Below are 16,098 nucleotides of genomic sequence, written 5' to 3'. Positions count from 1 at the left end.
TACATCCTGTATTATACCCCAGAGCTGCACTCACTATTCTGCTGGTGCAGTCACTGTGTACATACATTATATTACTGATCCTAAGTTACATCCTGCATTATACTCCAGAGCTGCACTCACTATTCTGCTGGTGCAGTCACCGTGTACATACATTACATTACTGATCCTGAGTTACATGCTGTATTATACCCCAGAGCTGCACTCACTATTCTGCTGGTGCATTCACTGTGTACATACATTACTGATCCTGAGTTATATCCTGTATTATACTCCAGAGCTGCACTCACTATTCTGCTGGTGCAGTCACTGTGTACATACATTACATTACTGATCCTAAGTTACATCCTGTATTATACTCCAGAGCTGCACTCACTATTCTGCTGGTGCAGTCACTCTGTACATACATTATATTACTGATCCTAAGTTACATCCTGTATTATACTCCAGAGCTGCACTCACTATTCTGCTGGTGCAGTCACTGTGTACATACATTATATTACTGATCCTAAGTTACATCCTGTATTATACTCCAGAGCTGCACTCACTATTCTGCTGGTGCAGTCACTGTGTACATACATTACTGATCCTGAGTTACATCCTGTATTATACCCCAGAGCTGCACTCACTATTCTGCTGGTGCAGTCACTGTGTACATACATTATATTACTGATCCTAAGTTACATCCTGTATTATACTCCAGAGCTGCACTCACTATTCTGCTGGTGCAGTCACTGTGTACATACATTACAGTACTGATCCTGAGTTACATCCTGTATTATACTCCAGAGCTGCACTCACTATTCTGCTGGTGCAGTCACTGTGTACATACATTATATTACTGATCCTGAGTTACATCCTGTATTATACTCCAGAGCTGCACTCACTATTCTGCTGGTGCAGTCACTGTGTACATACATTATATTACTGATCCTGAGTTACATCCTGTATTATACCCCAGAGCTGCACTCACTATTCTGCTGGTGCAGTCACTGTGTACATACATTACATTACTGATCCTGAGTTACATCTTGTATTATACCCCAGAGCTGCACTCACTATTCTGCTGGTGCAGTCACTGTGTACATACATTACATTACTGATCCTGAGTTACATCCTGCATTATACCCCAGAGCTGCACTCACTATTCTGCTGGTTCAGTCACTGTGTACATACATTACATTACTGCTCCTGACTTACATACTGTATTATACCCCAGAGCTGCACTCACTATTCTGCTGGTGGAGTCACTGTGTACATACATTACATTACTGATCCTGAGTTACATCCTGTATTATACTCCAGAGCTGCACTCACTATTCTGCTGGTGCAGTCACTGTGTACATACATTACATTACTGATCCTGAGTTACATCCTGCATTATACCCCAGAGCTGCACTCACTATTCTGCTGGTGCAGTCACTGTGTACATACATTACTGATCCTGAGTTACATCCTGCATTATACCCCAGAGCTGCACTCACTATTCTGCTGGTTCAGTCACTGTGTACATACATTACATTACTGCTCCTGACTTACATACTGTATTATACCCCAGAGCTGCACTCACTATTCTGCTGGTGGAGTCACTGTGTACATACATTACATTACTGATCCTGAGTTACATCCTGTATTATACTCCAGAGCTGCACTCACTATTCTGCTGGTGCAGTAACTGTGTACATACATTACATTACTGATCCTGACTTACATACTGTATTATACCCCAGAGCTGCACTCACTATTCTGCTGGTGCAGTCACTGTGTACATACATTACATTACTGATCCTGAGTTACATCCTGCATTATACCCCAGAGCTGCACTCACTATTCTGCTGGTTCAGTCACTGTGTACATACATTACATTACTGCTCCTGACTTACATACTGTATTATACCCCAGAGCTGCACTCACTATTCTGCTGGTGGAGTCACTGTGTACATACATTACATTACTGATCCTGAGTTACCTCCTGTATTATACCCCAGAGCTGCACTCACTATTCTGCTGGTGCAGTCACTGTGTACATACATTACTGATCCTGAGTTACATCCTGTATTATACCCCAGAGCTGCACTCACTATTCTGCTGGTGCAGTCACTGTGTACATACATTACATTACTGATCCTGAGTTACATCCTGTATTATACCCCAGAGCTGCACTCACTATTCTGCTGGTGCAGTCACTGTGTACATACATTACATTACTGATCCTGAGTTACATCCTGTATTATACCCCAGAGCTGCACTCACTATTCTGCTGGTGCGGTCACTGTGTACATACATTACTGATCCTGAGTTACATCCTGTATTATACTCCAGAGCTGCACTCACTATTCTGCTGGTGCAGTCACTGTGTACATACATTACACTACTGATCCTGAGTTACATCCTGTATTATACCCCAGAGCTGCATTCACTATTCTGCTGGTGCAGTCACTGTGTACATACATTATATTACTGATCCTGAGTTACATCCTGTGTTATACTCCAGAGCTGCATTCACTATTCTGCTGGTGCGGTCACTGTGTACATACATTACATTACTGATCCTGAGTTACATCCTGTATTATACTCCAGAGCTGCACTCACTATTCTGCTGGTGCGGTCACTGTGTACATACATTACATTACTGATCCTGAGTTACATCCTGTATTGTACCCCAGAGCTGCACTCACTATTCTGCTGGTGCAGTCACTGTGTACATACATTACATTACTGATCCTGAGTTACATCCTGTATTATACCCCAGAGCTGCATTCACTATTCTGCTGGTGCAGTCACTGTGTACATACATTACATTACTGATCCTGAGTTACATCTTGTATTATACCCCAGAGCTGCATTCACTATTCTGCTGGTGCAGTCACTGTGTACATACATTACATTACTGATCCTGAGTTACATCCTGTGTTATACTCCAGAGCTGCACTCACTATTCTGCTGGTGCAGTCACTGTGTACATACATTACATTACTGATCCTGAGTTACATCCTGTATTATACCCCAGAGCTGCATTCACTATTCTGCTGGTGCAGTCACTGTGTACATACATTACATTACTGATCCTGAGTTACATCCTGTATTGTACCCCAGAGCTGCACTCACTATTCTGCTGGTGCAGTCACTGTGTACATACATTACATTACTGATCCTGAGTTACATCCTGTATTATACCCCAGAGCTGCACTCACTATTCTGCTGGTGCAGTCACTGTGTACATACATTACATTACTGATCCTGAGTTACATCTTGTATTATACCCCAGAGCTGCACTCACTATTCTGCTGGTGCAGTCACTGTGTACATACATTACATTACTGATCCCGAGTTACCTCCTGTATTATACTCCAGAGCTGCACTCACTATTCTGCTGGTGCAGTCACTGTGTACATACATTACATTACTGATCCTGAGTTACATCCTGTGTTATACCCCAGAGCTGCACTCACTATTCTGCTGGTCGCCGGGTTATGGGATATTTTGGGACTGCCTGTCCCCCTTATATCCTAACCCTGGTCAGGCCAGAATGGCTGATAACAGGGAGCACTAGCTGACATTCACCTCACAGCTGTGCTGTCTCTGTGCCACTGTCGGAACTGTACACACAACTCGGTATTTGGAGCTTCTGAGGAACCACAAGTCCCAGCAGACCCGCAGGAGCCTCCCTGCCCCCTGCACTCACCTCACAACATCCCCAAACTGATCCCAGCAGGAGAAAGTCACACAGAAGACGAACATGTGACCTGGAAGTTGTACACAGAGCATGCTGGGAGGTGTAGTCAGGAAATCTACCACAACCTGAGCAGTACTACATTTCCCAGCATGCCAAGGGGCGGGCGCCGCAGGGGGACAGTGGCTGCTGAGGGACAAACTTGTCCTACGTGCGAAGGAGACAGTGTAAGTATTCGACACTTTCCCTGCAGCACAGGAGCGGGGTCCGCACAGTGCACTCATCCTTCCCGCCTGTGTCCCTACACGTCTAGGAAGCCCCGCCCTTCTCTGTCACGTGACCGCCACTAGCTTTATGAGCTATGCTATTTTCAGGTTATTTTTGTACTTTGAACATTTTTACAATCAGTTTCTTTTACTTTTGTTGCCTTTTTACTATTTTGACTACAATTTGAAGAAATATATGTCAGGGTATAGCGGCCATCAGATGGCAGCACTGCGACTGTGTCCGCTCTTACTCTGTTGCTATGGTGACTGATAGGAACCCTTCTCTCCCGGAACCTCCTGCGCGGCTTGTGTTTCCTCGTGAGTCATTTGCTGGTTTACTGATGACGAAGGAGGAGAGAGCCGGTGAGTGACAGCGGGGTCTCGGGGAGAGGAGACATACTGAGTCCATGGAGGAGGGCTGGGGGTGTAGTGCTCCTGTCCTAGGAGAAGACTGTCCTGGTGTGTCCTGAAAATGCCTTCCCCTCTGTAGCTGTGCTGAGCAGTGTCCAAAAGTACCCCCCTTACAATGGTGCTGGCCCGGGCTGCCCCCACTACAACTGTGCGGACTGAGGCTGCCCCCGCTAGGACATTGCCGTCCGGGGCTGCCCCCCACTAGAAAAGTAACGTCTGAGGCTGCCCCTCTATGACTGTCCGTCTGAGGCTGCCACCGCTACAACGTCGCCGTCCGGTTATTCCCCTCACTACTTTGTTGTCGTCCGGGGCTTCCCTCCCTCTGGGACGTCGCCGTCCGGGGCTTCCCTCCCTCTGGGGCGTCGCCGTCCGGGGCTTCCCTCCCTCTGGGGCGTCGCCGTCCGGGGCTTCCCTCCCTCTGGGACGTTGCCGTCCGGGGCTTCCCTCCCGCTGGGACGTTGCCGTCCGGGGCTTCCCTCCCGCTGGGACGTCGCCGTCCGGGGCTTCCCTCCCTCTGGGGCGTCGCCGTCCGGGGCTTCCCTCCCTCTGGGACGTCGCCGTCCGGGGCTTCCCTCCCTCTGGGACGTCGCCGTCCGGGGCTTCCCTCCCTCTGGGACGTCGCCGTCCGGGGCTTCCCTCCCTCTGGGACGTCGCCGTCCGGGGCTTCCCTCCCGCTGGGACGTCGCCGTCCGGGGCTTCCCTCCCTCTGGGACGTCGCCGTCCGGGGCTTCCCTCCCTCTGGGACGTTGCCGTCCGGGGCTTCCCTCCCTCTGGGACGTCGCCGTCCGGGGCTTCCCTCCCTCTGGGACGTTGCCGTCCGGGGCTTCCCTCCCGCTGGGACGTTGCCGTCCGGGGCTTCCCTCCCTCTGAGGCGTTGCCGTCCGGGGCTTCCCTCCCTCTGGGACGTCGCCGTCCGGGGCTTCCCTCCCGCTGGGACGTCGCCGTCCGGGGCTTCCCTCCCTCTGGGGCGTCGCCGTCCGGGGCTTCCCTCCCTCTGGGGCGTCGCCGTCCGGGGCTTCCCTCCCTCTGGGGCGTCGCCGTCCGGGGCTTCCCTCCCTCTGGGGCGTCGCCGTCCGGGGCTTCCCTCCCTCTGGGGCGTCGCCGTCCGGGGCTTTCCTCCCTCTGGGACGTTGCCGTCCGGGGCTTCCCTCCCGCTGGGACGTTGCCGTCCGGGGCTTCCCTCCCGCTGGGACGTTGCCGTCCGGGGCTTCCCTCCCTCTGGGACGTTGCCGTCCGGGGCTTCCCTCCCTCTGGGACGTTGCCGTCCGGGGCTTCCCTCCCGCTGGGACGTTGCCGTCGGGGGCTTCCCTCCCTCTGGGACGTTGCCGTCCGGGGCTTCCCTCCCGCTGGGACGTTGCCGTCCGGGGCTTCCCTCCCGCTGGGACGTTGCCGTCCGGGGCTTCCCTCCCGCTGGGACGTTGCCGTCCGGGGCTTCCCTCCCGCTGGGACGTTGCCGTCCGGGGCTTCCCTCCCGCTGGGACGTTGCCGTCCGGGGCTTCCCTCCCGCTGGGACGTTGCCGTCTGGGGCTTCCCTCCCGGTAGGACGTCGCCGTCTGGGGCTTCCCTCCCGCTGGGGCGTCCCCGTCTGGGGCTTCCCTCCCGCTGGGGCGTCCCCGTCTGGGGCTTCCCTCCCTCTGGGACGTTGCTGTCTGGGGCTTCCCTCCCTCTGGGACGTTGCTGTCTGGGGCTTCCCTCCCGGTAGGACGTTGCCGTCTGGGGCTTCCCTCCCGCTGGGGCGTCCCTGTCTGGGGCTTCCCTCCCTCTGGGACGTCGCCGTCTGGGGCTTCCCTCCCTCTGGGACGTTGCCGTCCGGGGCTTCCCTCCCTCTGGGACGTTGCCGTCCGGGGCTTCCCTCCCTCTGGGACGTTGCCGTCCGGGGCTTCCCTCCCTCTGGGACGTTGCCGTCCGGGGCTTCCCTCCCTCTGGGACGTTGCCGTCCGGGGCTTCCCTCCCTCTGGGACGTTGCCGTCCGGGGCTTCCCTCCCGCTGGGACGTTGCCGTCCGGGGCTTCCCTCCCTCTGGGACGTTGCTGTCTGGGGCTTCCCTCCCGGTAGGACGTTGCCGTCTGGGGCTTCCCTCCCGCTGGGGCGTCCCCGTCCGGGGCTTCCCTCCCTCTGGGACGTCGCCGTCCGGGGCTTCCCTCCCTCTGGGACGTTGCTGTCTGGGGCTTCCCTCCCGGTAGGACGTTGCCGTCTGGGGCTTCCCTCCCGCTGGGGCGTCACTGTCTGGGGCTTCCCTCCCTCTGGGACGTCGCCATCCGGGGCTTCCCTCCCTCTGGGACGTTGCCGTCCGGGGCTTCCCTCCCGGTAGGACGTCGCCGTCCGGGGCTTCCCTCTCGCTGGGGCGTCACCGTCTGGGGCTTCCCTCCCTCTGGGACGTCGCCGTCCGGGGCTTCCCTCCCTCTGGGACGTTGCTGTCTGGGGCTTCCCTCCCGGTAGGACGTTGCCGTCTGGGGCTTCCCTCCCGCTGGGGCGTCCCCGTCTGGGGCTTCCCTCCCTCTGGGACGTCGCCGTCCGGGGCTTCCCTCCCGCTGGGACGTTGCTGTCTGGGGCTTCCCTCCCGGTAGGACGTTGCCGTCCGGGGCTTCCCTCCCTCTGGGACGTCGCCGTCCGGGGCTTCCCTCCCTCTGAGGCGTCGCCGTCCGGGGCTTCCCTCCCGGTAGGACGTTGCCGTCTGGGGCTTCCTTCCACTATTACGGTGTTTTCCGGGGCTTCCCTCTGCTATGAAGGTAGCCCCCCCTCCGCCATGGTGTCGGTGCAGGGCTCTCCCCTGTACAACGATGGCGGCCCCGCATCCCGCTTCCTCGGTAACGGCCACCGTACTAATATTGTTTTCAGGATCTCTGTTTGCTGTCAGCGAATGACGATTTTGGAAAGAGCGAGAAATCAGGAAGCCGATACCATTTACTGAAGCAGAAAACTCCGGGCAGAAGGATCCGTCCCTGCACTAACCCATCATGTCTGACTCCGGGCACAGCCAGCCCAGCATGTACGTCCCCGGGCGCAGCAGGAGACGTCGCTGGATGGACCAAGGCCCTCCGGGGAACCTCAACCTGTCTGAGCCCGGCCGGGAGCGAGACCCCATGCTGCGGGATCGGGAGCAGGACAAATGGGTGAGTGCAGAGCCGGGGTCACAGGGTGCCGGCCATTGGACTGACCCCTACTGGCAGCATGCGGTATTACATAATTGTGACAAGCCTGTTACAGCTTTCCCGGGGTCCTGACAAGCAGCCCTCCAAAACTGTAGCGAGATTTAGCGTTAAATCAATGTTTCTTTATCAGAGTCTGTTACTTTCAGGATGGAAATGATGACAACTCTGCCTACACCATGCAGAAGACCCCCATCATCCTGGCTAAGCCCGCTGCTGAGCGTGTGAGTGGTTGCCTTGTGCCGTTCCTCTGTTATTCCTCCTGGTGCTTTGTTATTCATTTAATTTTTTTTCTCGTTCTTTTAGCCAAAAACTGCCGTGTCCGCTCCCCCAGTGCTGGAGAAGCCCATCGTACTTATGAAGGCCAGAGAAGAGGGAAAGCCGGCGGCAGAGGGCGCCAGCCTGACGCCCACCGCTGCCACCACCGCTAAGGTAGAGAAGGAAGGGCAGCGCCCCACACAGCCCGTCTACCAGATCCAGAACAGGGGCATGGCGGCTGCAGCGGCGAACGCCGGCGGTAACGTGGACCGTAAGTGCTGGGTCATGTAGTTCTCCACCTCCGCTTATTGTGCAGCCGCCTCACAAGTTCTCCTTCTCTCCCGTCCTCGCAGCAGTGGTCGGGCAGGCGAAGCTTCTCCCTCCTCAGAAGATGAAGCACAGCATCAAGCTGGTCGACGAATACATGAACTGGTGCGACAGCGCCATCGAGGTGCGGCTACGCCTCATTTTGGGGTTATGTATTATTATTTTTTTTTTACATGACTTCTCTATGGGGCCCATGCATTGCTCTTTATCGCCAGCACAATGTGGTGACTGGTTCCCGGGGGCCGTATTAGAGCCTCAGTCATGTGACCAGTGCTTTAATGGCAGCAATGTTCTGCTCCAATGACCTCCGATCCCGACCATAAGACCCTTAAAGGGGTCTCCCCAGTCTTATTGGGTCAGTAGTTTTCCCAGGGGACTCAATCAGATTCAGATATTTGCTGACCGTTTCGCCCCTTTCCGGCTGGCATGTACCCAGCAGTATATTCATGCTCTGTGCGTTTTTTTTTTTTTTTGCAGTTCTTGCTGGATCAGACGGACGTCCTGGTCGTCGGCATCCTCGGCTCGCAGGGCACCGGCAAGTCCACCATGATGTCTCTTCTGTCCGCCAACTCTCCAGATGACGACCAGAGGTGAGGACCCCCCATATGCTAATGGTCGTCTACATGTGAAATCCATAGTCGAGCCGCTGAAGGATCAAGACAGGAAACATGTCTAATTGTTGATCTTTATTTTAACCCCTTCACAATATGGCCAATTTCCGTTTCTGCGTTTCCGTTTTTTTTTTTTTTTTTTTTTCTTCCTCTTATTTTTTGGCTGTTGTAGCGGTGTGGAGGCTTCTTTCTTGAGGGATGATACCAGATTTTTATTAATAGTATTTTGGAATATGGGTGACTTTTTTTGATCACTTTGGGAGGGAAAGGAAAGTCGGCTCGCCACGTTCAGAGCCCCCTATAGATGATCGCACTGAGCCGTCCTAGTCTGGAACGTGAACACCAAATGCCAAAAAAGAAGAGATTTTACTCCAGTAAAGTTAAAAAAATTCACATTTATTGATCGAATATTACAAACCCCTTTGTAAGAGGCGTATAGAATGGCTGATGTGTCTATTCCCATGGAAATAGCTGGGGGAGAGGATGGTATTTAACGTAGGCGGCTTTTTCACCACAAATCTGACTTCCAATTTGTTTAGGACTTATGCAAGTTTTGATTTTAGTATTGGCAGGTATTTTTTTTTAGTAGATTTATTAGTAAAAAAAAAAATCAGAAGTCAAAGCGAAAAAGGCGCCTGCGTTAGGTACCATCCTCTCCCCCGGCTATTTCCAAGGGAATAAACACATCGTCCATTCTACATGGCTCTGACAAGGGGGTTCATACACCATGTAAGGGTAAGTTCACACTGGGCGGTTTAAGAAGCTGCAGTAAAAAAGCACGTTCGCCTTGTGTGTGTTTTTTATTCTATTTTATTTTTTGCTGCGGTTTTGGCACATTAGATTTACCTCTTTTGCATGCTGATAAAATTAATATATATTTATTGGGTAAAGGGGCTTGATTTGAATTTTTTTTTTTTTCTGATTTTTGTGACCCCCTTTAAGGGACTTGAAGCTGCCCTCATCAGATTGCTTGTGCTCTATATGGAGGTGCTTTATAGCATCACAGTCTCCTTTTAAAGCCCAACCACAGGCAGGGTTTCAAAGAATAATAATAATAATTTTTATTTCTATGGCGCCAACATATTTTGCAGAAGAAGCTCGGTAATGACAGTCACGGGGGTCATCCGCTGACCCCTCCCCCAACTGTCATCTTACCTCCTCTCACTTTATGGACGGAGTTAATGATGCACGTCGGTGCCTGTTAAATGCTGCTGTCAGAAATTGACAGTGGCATTTAACAGGTTAAATAAATTTGGGCAAAACCTCTGGCTGCCCTCGTTAGCGGCAGGTCCCGGCTGTCGCGTATGGGGCGTGTTCCCGCTTCATACACCACAACGACGGCACTGCTATTCCTAACTGATCAGCCGCAGCCTTTACTATTTTTGCAAGAGCCGATGTCAGCAGAATATTGATCAGCTGCAACCGATCATTGGCTGCAGCGGTCATGTTTTTTTTTTTTTTTAACTCTATATATGACACTTCATTAATTAACTACTTCCGAACCGCTCATAGGCTATAAACGTCCGGCGGTCCGTGCTCTATTCCCCATTAGCCTTACTACACAGTATAGAGTAGGAGCGGGGAGACGGCTGTCAGACACGGCCCGGCTACGCACAGAGAAGGCAGAGACGGCTAATCACCATCTCTGCCCTCCCAAGGACAGAACAAGCTGTCTGTGTGCAGTAATCGGGAGGGCCGACAGCGCGCTCGCCTCCCATCCCAGTGGTATATTTAGTCCCCCCTTGGTGTCTTGAACCTGCCATGGTTTGTTTCCTGCAGCGTGTACTGCGCTCTGCAATACTTCAATGTACAATCTCCTATGAGGTCTAACCGTGGGTTGCGGGGGGCCTTCTTCAGGAGCCCCCAACTGCAATGGTAACCCATCAGTACCCCACAATTGTGACCACCCTTCCCCAACCCACTCACATAGGGCACACAGACACCATTTTGAAGACTATATTGCAGGCCGGACAACCCCTTTAATGCTGACAAACTCCACGTAACCCCTTCCTCTCTCTATGGTGGTCTCCAGGTCCTACGTCTTCAGGATGCAAAGCCAAGAGGTGAGAGAGCGAGCCGGGAACCAGACCAGCGGCATTGATTTCTTCATCAGTCAGGAGAGGATCATCTTCCTGGACACTCAGGTAAGCGACGGACGGAGCAGAGGCAAAGTCGTCCATTTTGCAATCAACTAATAATATATATATATTTTTTTTTCCAGCCCATGTTGAGTCCGGCCATACTGGACCACCTGATCAATAATGACCGGAAGCTTCCCCCAGAATACAATCTGCCCCACACGTACGTGGAGATGCAGGTGAGGGCAACTTCCAACCAGCACATGTCGTAATAGCACCAGTTTTGCAGAACCTGTGCGTATAAATTATGGCCACCAGATGGCGCATGTACTTACTACAGAATCAACATGCGCCATCTTGTGGACATAAGCTGTAATTACACATGTGCAAGTTCTACAAAGCTGAATTTTTCCCCCCAAAGTTGAGCATTTGTTGGTAAAAAAAAAAAACAATTAAAAGTTTCACTCCATGGTAAATTCTTTTTTTCTTCTTTCAGTCTTTGCAAATAGCCGCCTTCCTGTTCACGGTGTGTCACGTAGTCATCGTTGTCCAGGACTGGTTCACCGACTTTAATTTATACAGGTAAGAATTTAAAGGGGTCCAGTCATACACCACAATACGGGGGGTAATAAATGTATTATCGCTGGGGGACTCCTCCTGTCACAAGTCTTGCATGCACCACCGCTCCATTCATTGTCTATAGGACTGATGGAAATCGCTGGGTGCAGTACATGACAGTGAATCTATCAGTTCTTTCCATCTTCTGAGATCTCAGGCATGTGGTGGATGCACGGTGATCGGATCGGTACAAGACGTAAAAAACGAGCCCGTGACCTGGACTGATTCTTTTTTTTTTTTTTATTCTCAAAATTAAGCAATAACATTTTTTTGTTATATCTGGTTATTTAGGTTTTTGCAGACGGCCGAGATGTTAAAACCGTCCACCCCGTCCCCCAGCCACGAATCGAGCGGATCATCCGGAGGTGATGACGGCATTGAGTATTACCCGCACATAGGTAAGTCCTCGTGTCTGGAGACATCGCCGGCTTTTGGTTGTTTAACTTTTGTCTCTTTATTAATGGCCAGACCTGAAAGATCCTTAGTAGCCGGCGTTTCCCATAATAGCGTCCATGAAGTTGGGGAGGTGAATAAACCACCAGACCGACAAGCAAAAGCCGCATAATCCTGAACCAATAGGAAATCAATTATTATCCTTTTACCTGATTTCTATTTAACATTTATGTTTTTTTTAGTGTTTCTACAGAATAAAGCCAAAAGAGAAGATTTCTGTCCCCGATCCTTGAAGCAGATGAACCTGGTGGTCGACAAGCTGATGTTTCACTCACAGCTTCACTACAAAGGTAACGGACGCCATAGACTGATACCAGAGACGGCGGACGTAGTCCTGAACCTAGCGCTGAGGCCGGAGAATGAGAATATGGAGAAAATAAATATTGTCCTGCCCTCCTGGCCGGACACATGGAGAACCAGAGCTCATCTGTAGAGGCGACTGTGAGCAATGAATCCCCCGCGGCTCCCGCAGTCCAGTGCAGTGAGGGGCAGACGTGGCACCCGGGCCGTGTCTGCAGGGTGATGTGTGCCTAATGTCACCCTTCCTATAATTGCTCTCTTCTCTTTAAGGCACTGTCTCCATGTTGGACTGCAACATTTTCCCTGGATTATCCTATGATTTCCTGGAATCGAAGGTGAATTTATTTTTAATACCAACCATGGAGAATGATACTGATGAGACAGTGTCCAAATCAGGTACGTCACCGCCCACTCCCAGATATCTATCACAATATTCTTGGTGTCTCATGCTCTTTCTCACGCTGTCACTTTCACTCCCTTTAGTGATGAGCGAATATACTCGTTGCTTGGGGTTTATGGTATTTCTTGGGGTTGCTTGGTATTTATTTATGATTGCTCAGAGATTTAGTTTTCATCCCGGCAGCTGAATGATTTACAGCTACTAGCCTGCTTGATTGCATGTGGGGATTCCCTAGCAACCAGGCAACCCCCACATGTACTCAGCCTGGCTAATAGCTGTAAATCATTCAGCTGTGGCGATGAAAACGAAATCTCCGAACACTAACAAATACTCGGAGGTCACCCGAGCGTGCTCTAGAAACCCCGAGCAACGAGTATACTCGCTCATCACTAGCTGCCTTTCATTTTCTCTCAGTAGCTCCCTCTCTCCCTCACCTTCTCTGTTCAGGTGCGCCCGTTTTCCCTCTCTTCCCTTCTCTCTTGTGTTGCTCGCCTTTTCCCTCTCTTCCCCCTCAATCGCCTTTTCACCTTCACTCGCCTTTCCCCCCTCGCTCGACTTTTCCATCCCTTCCCCCTCAATTGCCTTTTCACCGTCCCTCGCCTTTTCCCTCTCTTCCCCCTCGCTCGCCTTTTCCCTCTCTTTCCTCCTCCCCCCCCCCCTCGCTCGCCTTTTCCCTCTCTTCCCCTCGCTAGCCTTTTCCCTCTCTTCCCCCCTCGCTAGCCTTTTCCCTCTCTTCCCCCCTCGCTCGCCTTTTCCCTCTCTTCCCCCCTCGCTCGCCTTTTCCCTCTCTTCTCCCCCTTGCTCGCCTTTTCCCTCTCTTCTCCCCCTTGCTCGCCTTTTCCCTCTCTTCTCCCCCTCGCTCGCCTTTTCCCTCTCTTCTCCCCCTCGCTTGCCTTTTCCCTCTTTTTCCCCCTCGCTCGCCTATTCCCTCTCTTTCCCCCTCGCTCACCTTTCCCTCTCTTTCCCCCTCGCTCACCTTTTCCCTCTCTTTCCCCCTCGCTCGCCTTTTCCCTCTCTTTCCCCCTCGCTCGCCTTTTCCCTTCTTCCCTCCTCGCTCGCCTTTTCCCTCTCTTCCCCCTCGCTCGCCTTCCATTCTCCAGGCGGTGCCGTCACCTTTCCTCTCACAGCACTCTTGGGTTCTCTCTGCCTCACACACTCCATCACACTGTCTTTCGCTCTTAGCAACCTCACACTCGTCTTCATTTTCTCTCTATTCCCTTTTCTCCCTCTATTTCTTGTCTCCCCTTTCGTTCCCTTTCTCTCTTCTGTCATTTTCTCCCCTTCCTTTCTCTGGTGTTGGCTTAGTCACTCATTTTGTGTGTTTAGTTACTAAAACTTTATGTATATTTGTGTTTGTTTTTTTTCCAGGGTCAGGAGGAAATGCTGCTCCTCCTCTGCTCCTGCCGGGTTACAAGGGGCACCCCAGCTTCCACACCATGATCAGTAAGCTCCGCAGCCAGATGATGTCCATGTCCCGCCCGCAGCTGTCACACACTATCCTGACCGAAAAGAACTGGTAAGGAGCCCGCTGAGCAGCAGTCGCGCCCCCCTAGAGGCCGTGCAGGGACATGTCACATATCTCGGGCTTACTTTCTTAGTATTACTGCCCATGAGCGCTGTCACTACAGGTGAAACTCAACAGGATTTTTTGTATCTTTCTTAGTTTTAAAATATTTTTCCATTTTTAGGTTTCACTACGCCGCTCGTATCTGGGACGGGGTGAAGAAGTCATCGGCTCTTTCTGAGTACAGCAGATTACTGGGCTAGGAAAGACTGGCGGAGCCTCGGTGGGTGCGGACTTTGTGCGCTCTGCTTGATAGACAGGACCCAACTCCAGAAGTCACAACGTGAGGAGTCCGGGATACGGATTCCTACCAGCAGGACACGATTTGGAGGACTCTGAAGTTACGGCCGTCGATCGAGGCAGCGTGACCAAAGATGGCGGTACAAGTCCAATTGTCTGTACCAGTAAATCGCCTGCAATAGACGAGCGCCGGGATGTGATAATCTGTACTGATCACGAGACGTTGTAAATACCTTCCACAGCTGTCGGGGGGCGCCACTTATCCCAGCGATGATGATGGACAATAAAAACGCAACAACCTGAACAAGCGGTGTATGTAACTTACAGAAATCAGTTCTGTTCTATACGGATGGAATTTTTTTTTCCCCCGATGCTTGTGGAATTACGTTAAGACTGACAGCTCCAGAACCATACATTTCCACTCGCCAACTGTTGAGGAACTATAACTCCCAGCACTCCCCGGTAAGCATCAAAGTATAGCATGGTGGTAGTTAGAGTATCTACGTCTGTATAAAGCGTCACCTCTATTGTCCTGAAGCCGAGTTACATGGTGGATACTCTCCCAGAGCATTCACCATTTTGCCGGATTCCCGCACACCTCTGCCGCCTTCAGATGAAGGAGTACCAATATACTTTGTCCTCATCCGGGGTTACAGCGTTCTCGCCCCCAAAAGCTGCTGAAACAGTTCTGCTAAATGTTGTCAACTCTATGGCTGCTGGTCCAGTCACTAAGAAATCATGAGAAGAAGTGTAAATGCAGCTCTGGATGTGACTGGAGAAGACTTACAAGGCTCTGATGATCCGGGGAAGAAGTCTGATATATACCATGTCACAAGCTATTTAATAGGTGGGTGGCGGGACAAGCACAAATATGTCCGTATCGGGGGATCATTCCAGCCATGTCTCACTCAACTGTTTTTTGATTTTTTTTTTTTTTTTTAAGAGCACCTTTCATTTTTCGGTGTAGTCCCATCCTGATGTGAAGCAGATTAGTGAGGATCCTCGTTCTGAGACTAAAAAGCAAAAAAAGCATTTTTACAGGGTTATTCCCAAAAGAGCATAGTGAAGTACTTGCTGATCATTGGAGGTTTGTTCGCTGGGACTTCCAGCATTCACAGTGTTCACGATCTGGAACCCTGAAAACGGGATCTACAGCCCCGTACTGTAGTGCATTTGCTCATGCTCCTCATCTACTCCATTCATTGTCTATGGGACTGACAGATATAGCTGAGCGATGTACTCCGCAATCCCATAGACAATGATTAGTGCAGGGCATGCACACCTCCACTGCAGGTTAGCAGTTAGACCGTCAGCAAGCATCAAGTTATCCCCTATCATGTTTTGAGAATAACCCTTTAACTTCATTTTCTTTTCTTTTTTAAATAAAGATTAAAACTTCTTAAACTCAAGATTTTATTTCTCAACCCTGGATTAAGGATTTATAAAATGCGTCAGGGTCACTAGACCGTTTCATCCAATAAGGAGTTTAGCTACAGCTGGAGAGCTACTTGGAGCACGGGACCCCCAGACCTCTAAATTCTGAAGGACCACTTTTAAAGGAACTTCTCAGCAGAAGATTTTGGCTGCGAGGTGCCATTCACAAGAATCGAGTGTTAGCAGGTAATATTGAGCTGTATTATGATGCTATGACCTTACTGTGCTATTTTTCTTGCTCCTCCCAAAATTAATAAAAAAAGGCAAAAAACAACAATTGTTCTTATAAACACATTTATACTACATAAGAAAAACATTTT

The 16,098-nt window shown here is 51.1% G+C and overlaps 3 protein-coding genes across 5 annotated transcripts in view; 1 reads left to right on the top strand and 2 right to left on the bottom strand.

Moving 5' to 3' along the window:
* The window catches only part of LOC138651277 (zinc finger protein 724-like), a 76,559-nt gene extending 72,568 nt beyond the window's left edge, over positions 1-3,991 (bottom strand). Inside the window, exon 1 of the mRNA XM_069741352.1 lies at positions 3,683-3,991. The gene's annotated coding sequence lies outside the window, so the exon portion shown is untranslated. The remainder of the gene's footprint in view (positions 1-3,682) is intronic.
* A 179-nt stretch (positions 3,992-4,170) lies between these two features.
* SMG9 (SMG9 nonsense mediated mRNA decay factor) lies at positions 4,171-16,055 on the top strand. 3 transcript variants are annotated; one of them, XM_069741355.1, is made up of 14 exons: positions 4,171-4,299; positions 7,185-7,459; positions 7,645-7,719; positions 7,802-8,024; positions 8,110-8,204; positions 8,558-8,670; positions 10,724-10,835; positions 10,913-11,008; positions 11,266-11,351; positions 11,679-11,785; positions 12,023-12,130; positions 12,411-12,536; positions 13,909-14,056; positions 14,229-16,055. In XM_069741355.1, exons 2-14 carry the CDS (start codon positions 7,304-7,306, stop codon positions 14,305-14,307), a joined length of 1,524 nt encoding a protein of 507 aa, XP_069597456.1. In that variant the 5' UTR covers positions 4,171-4,299; positions 7,185-7,303; the 3' UTR covers positions 14,308-16,055. The 3 variants fall into 3 exon arrangements, with proteins under 3 accessions (XP_069597456.1, XP_069597454.1, XP_069597455.1); XM_069741353.1 differs by having other exon boundaries at positions 8,107-8,204; XM_069741354.1 differs by having other exon boundaries at positions 4,294-4,395; positions 8,107-8,204.
* On the bottom strand, positions 4,638-7,305 carry LOC138652164 (collagen, type I, alpha 1a-like). The gene is made up of 2 exons (XM_069742933.1): positions 7,299-7,305; positions 4,638-7,036 (listed from the first exon to the last, which is right to left on the bottom strand). The coding sequence occupies exons 1-2, from the start codon at positions 7,303-7,305 to the stop codon at positions 4,638-4,640; spliced, it is 2,406 nt and encodes an 801-aa protein (XP_069599034.1).
* Positions 16,056-16,098: the final 43 nt, after the last annotated feature.

Source organism: Ranitomeya imitator, chromosome 10 (assembly GCF_032444005.1).
Source record: "Ranitomeya imitator isolate aRanImi1 chromosome 10, aRanImi1.pri, whole genome shotgun sequence".
In the NCBI taxonomy this organism is placed as follows: Eukaryota; Metazoa; Chordata; class Amphibia; order Anura; family Dendrobatidae; genus Ranitomeya; species Ranitomeya imitator.
Note: the sequence above shows the minus strand (reverse complement) of the source record. Positions and strands in the feature narration are given on the sequence as shown.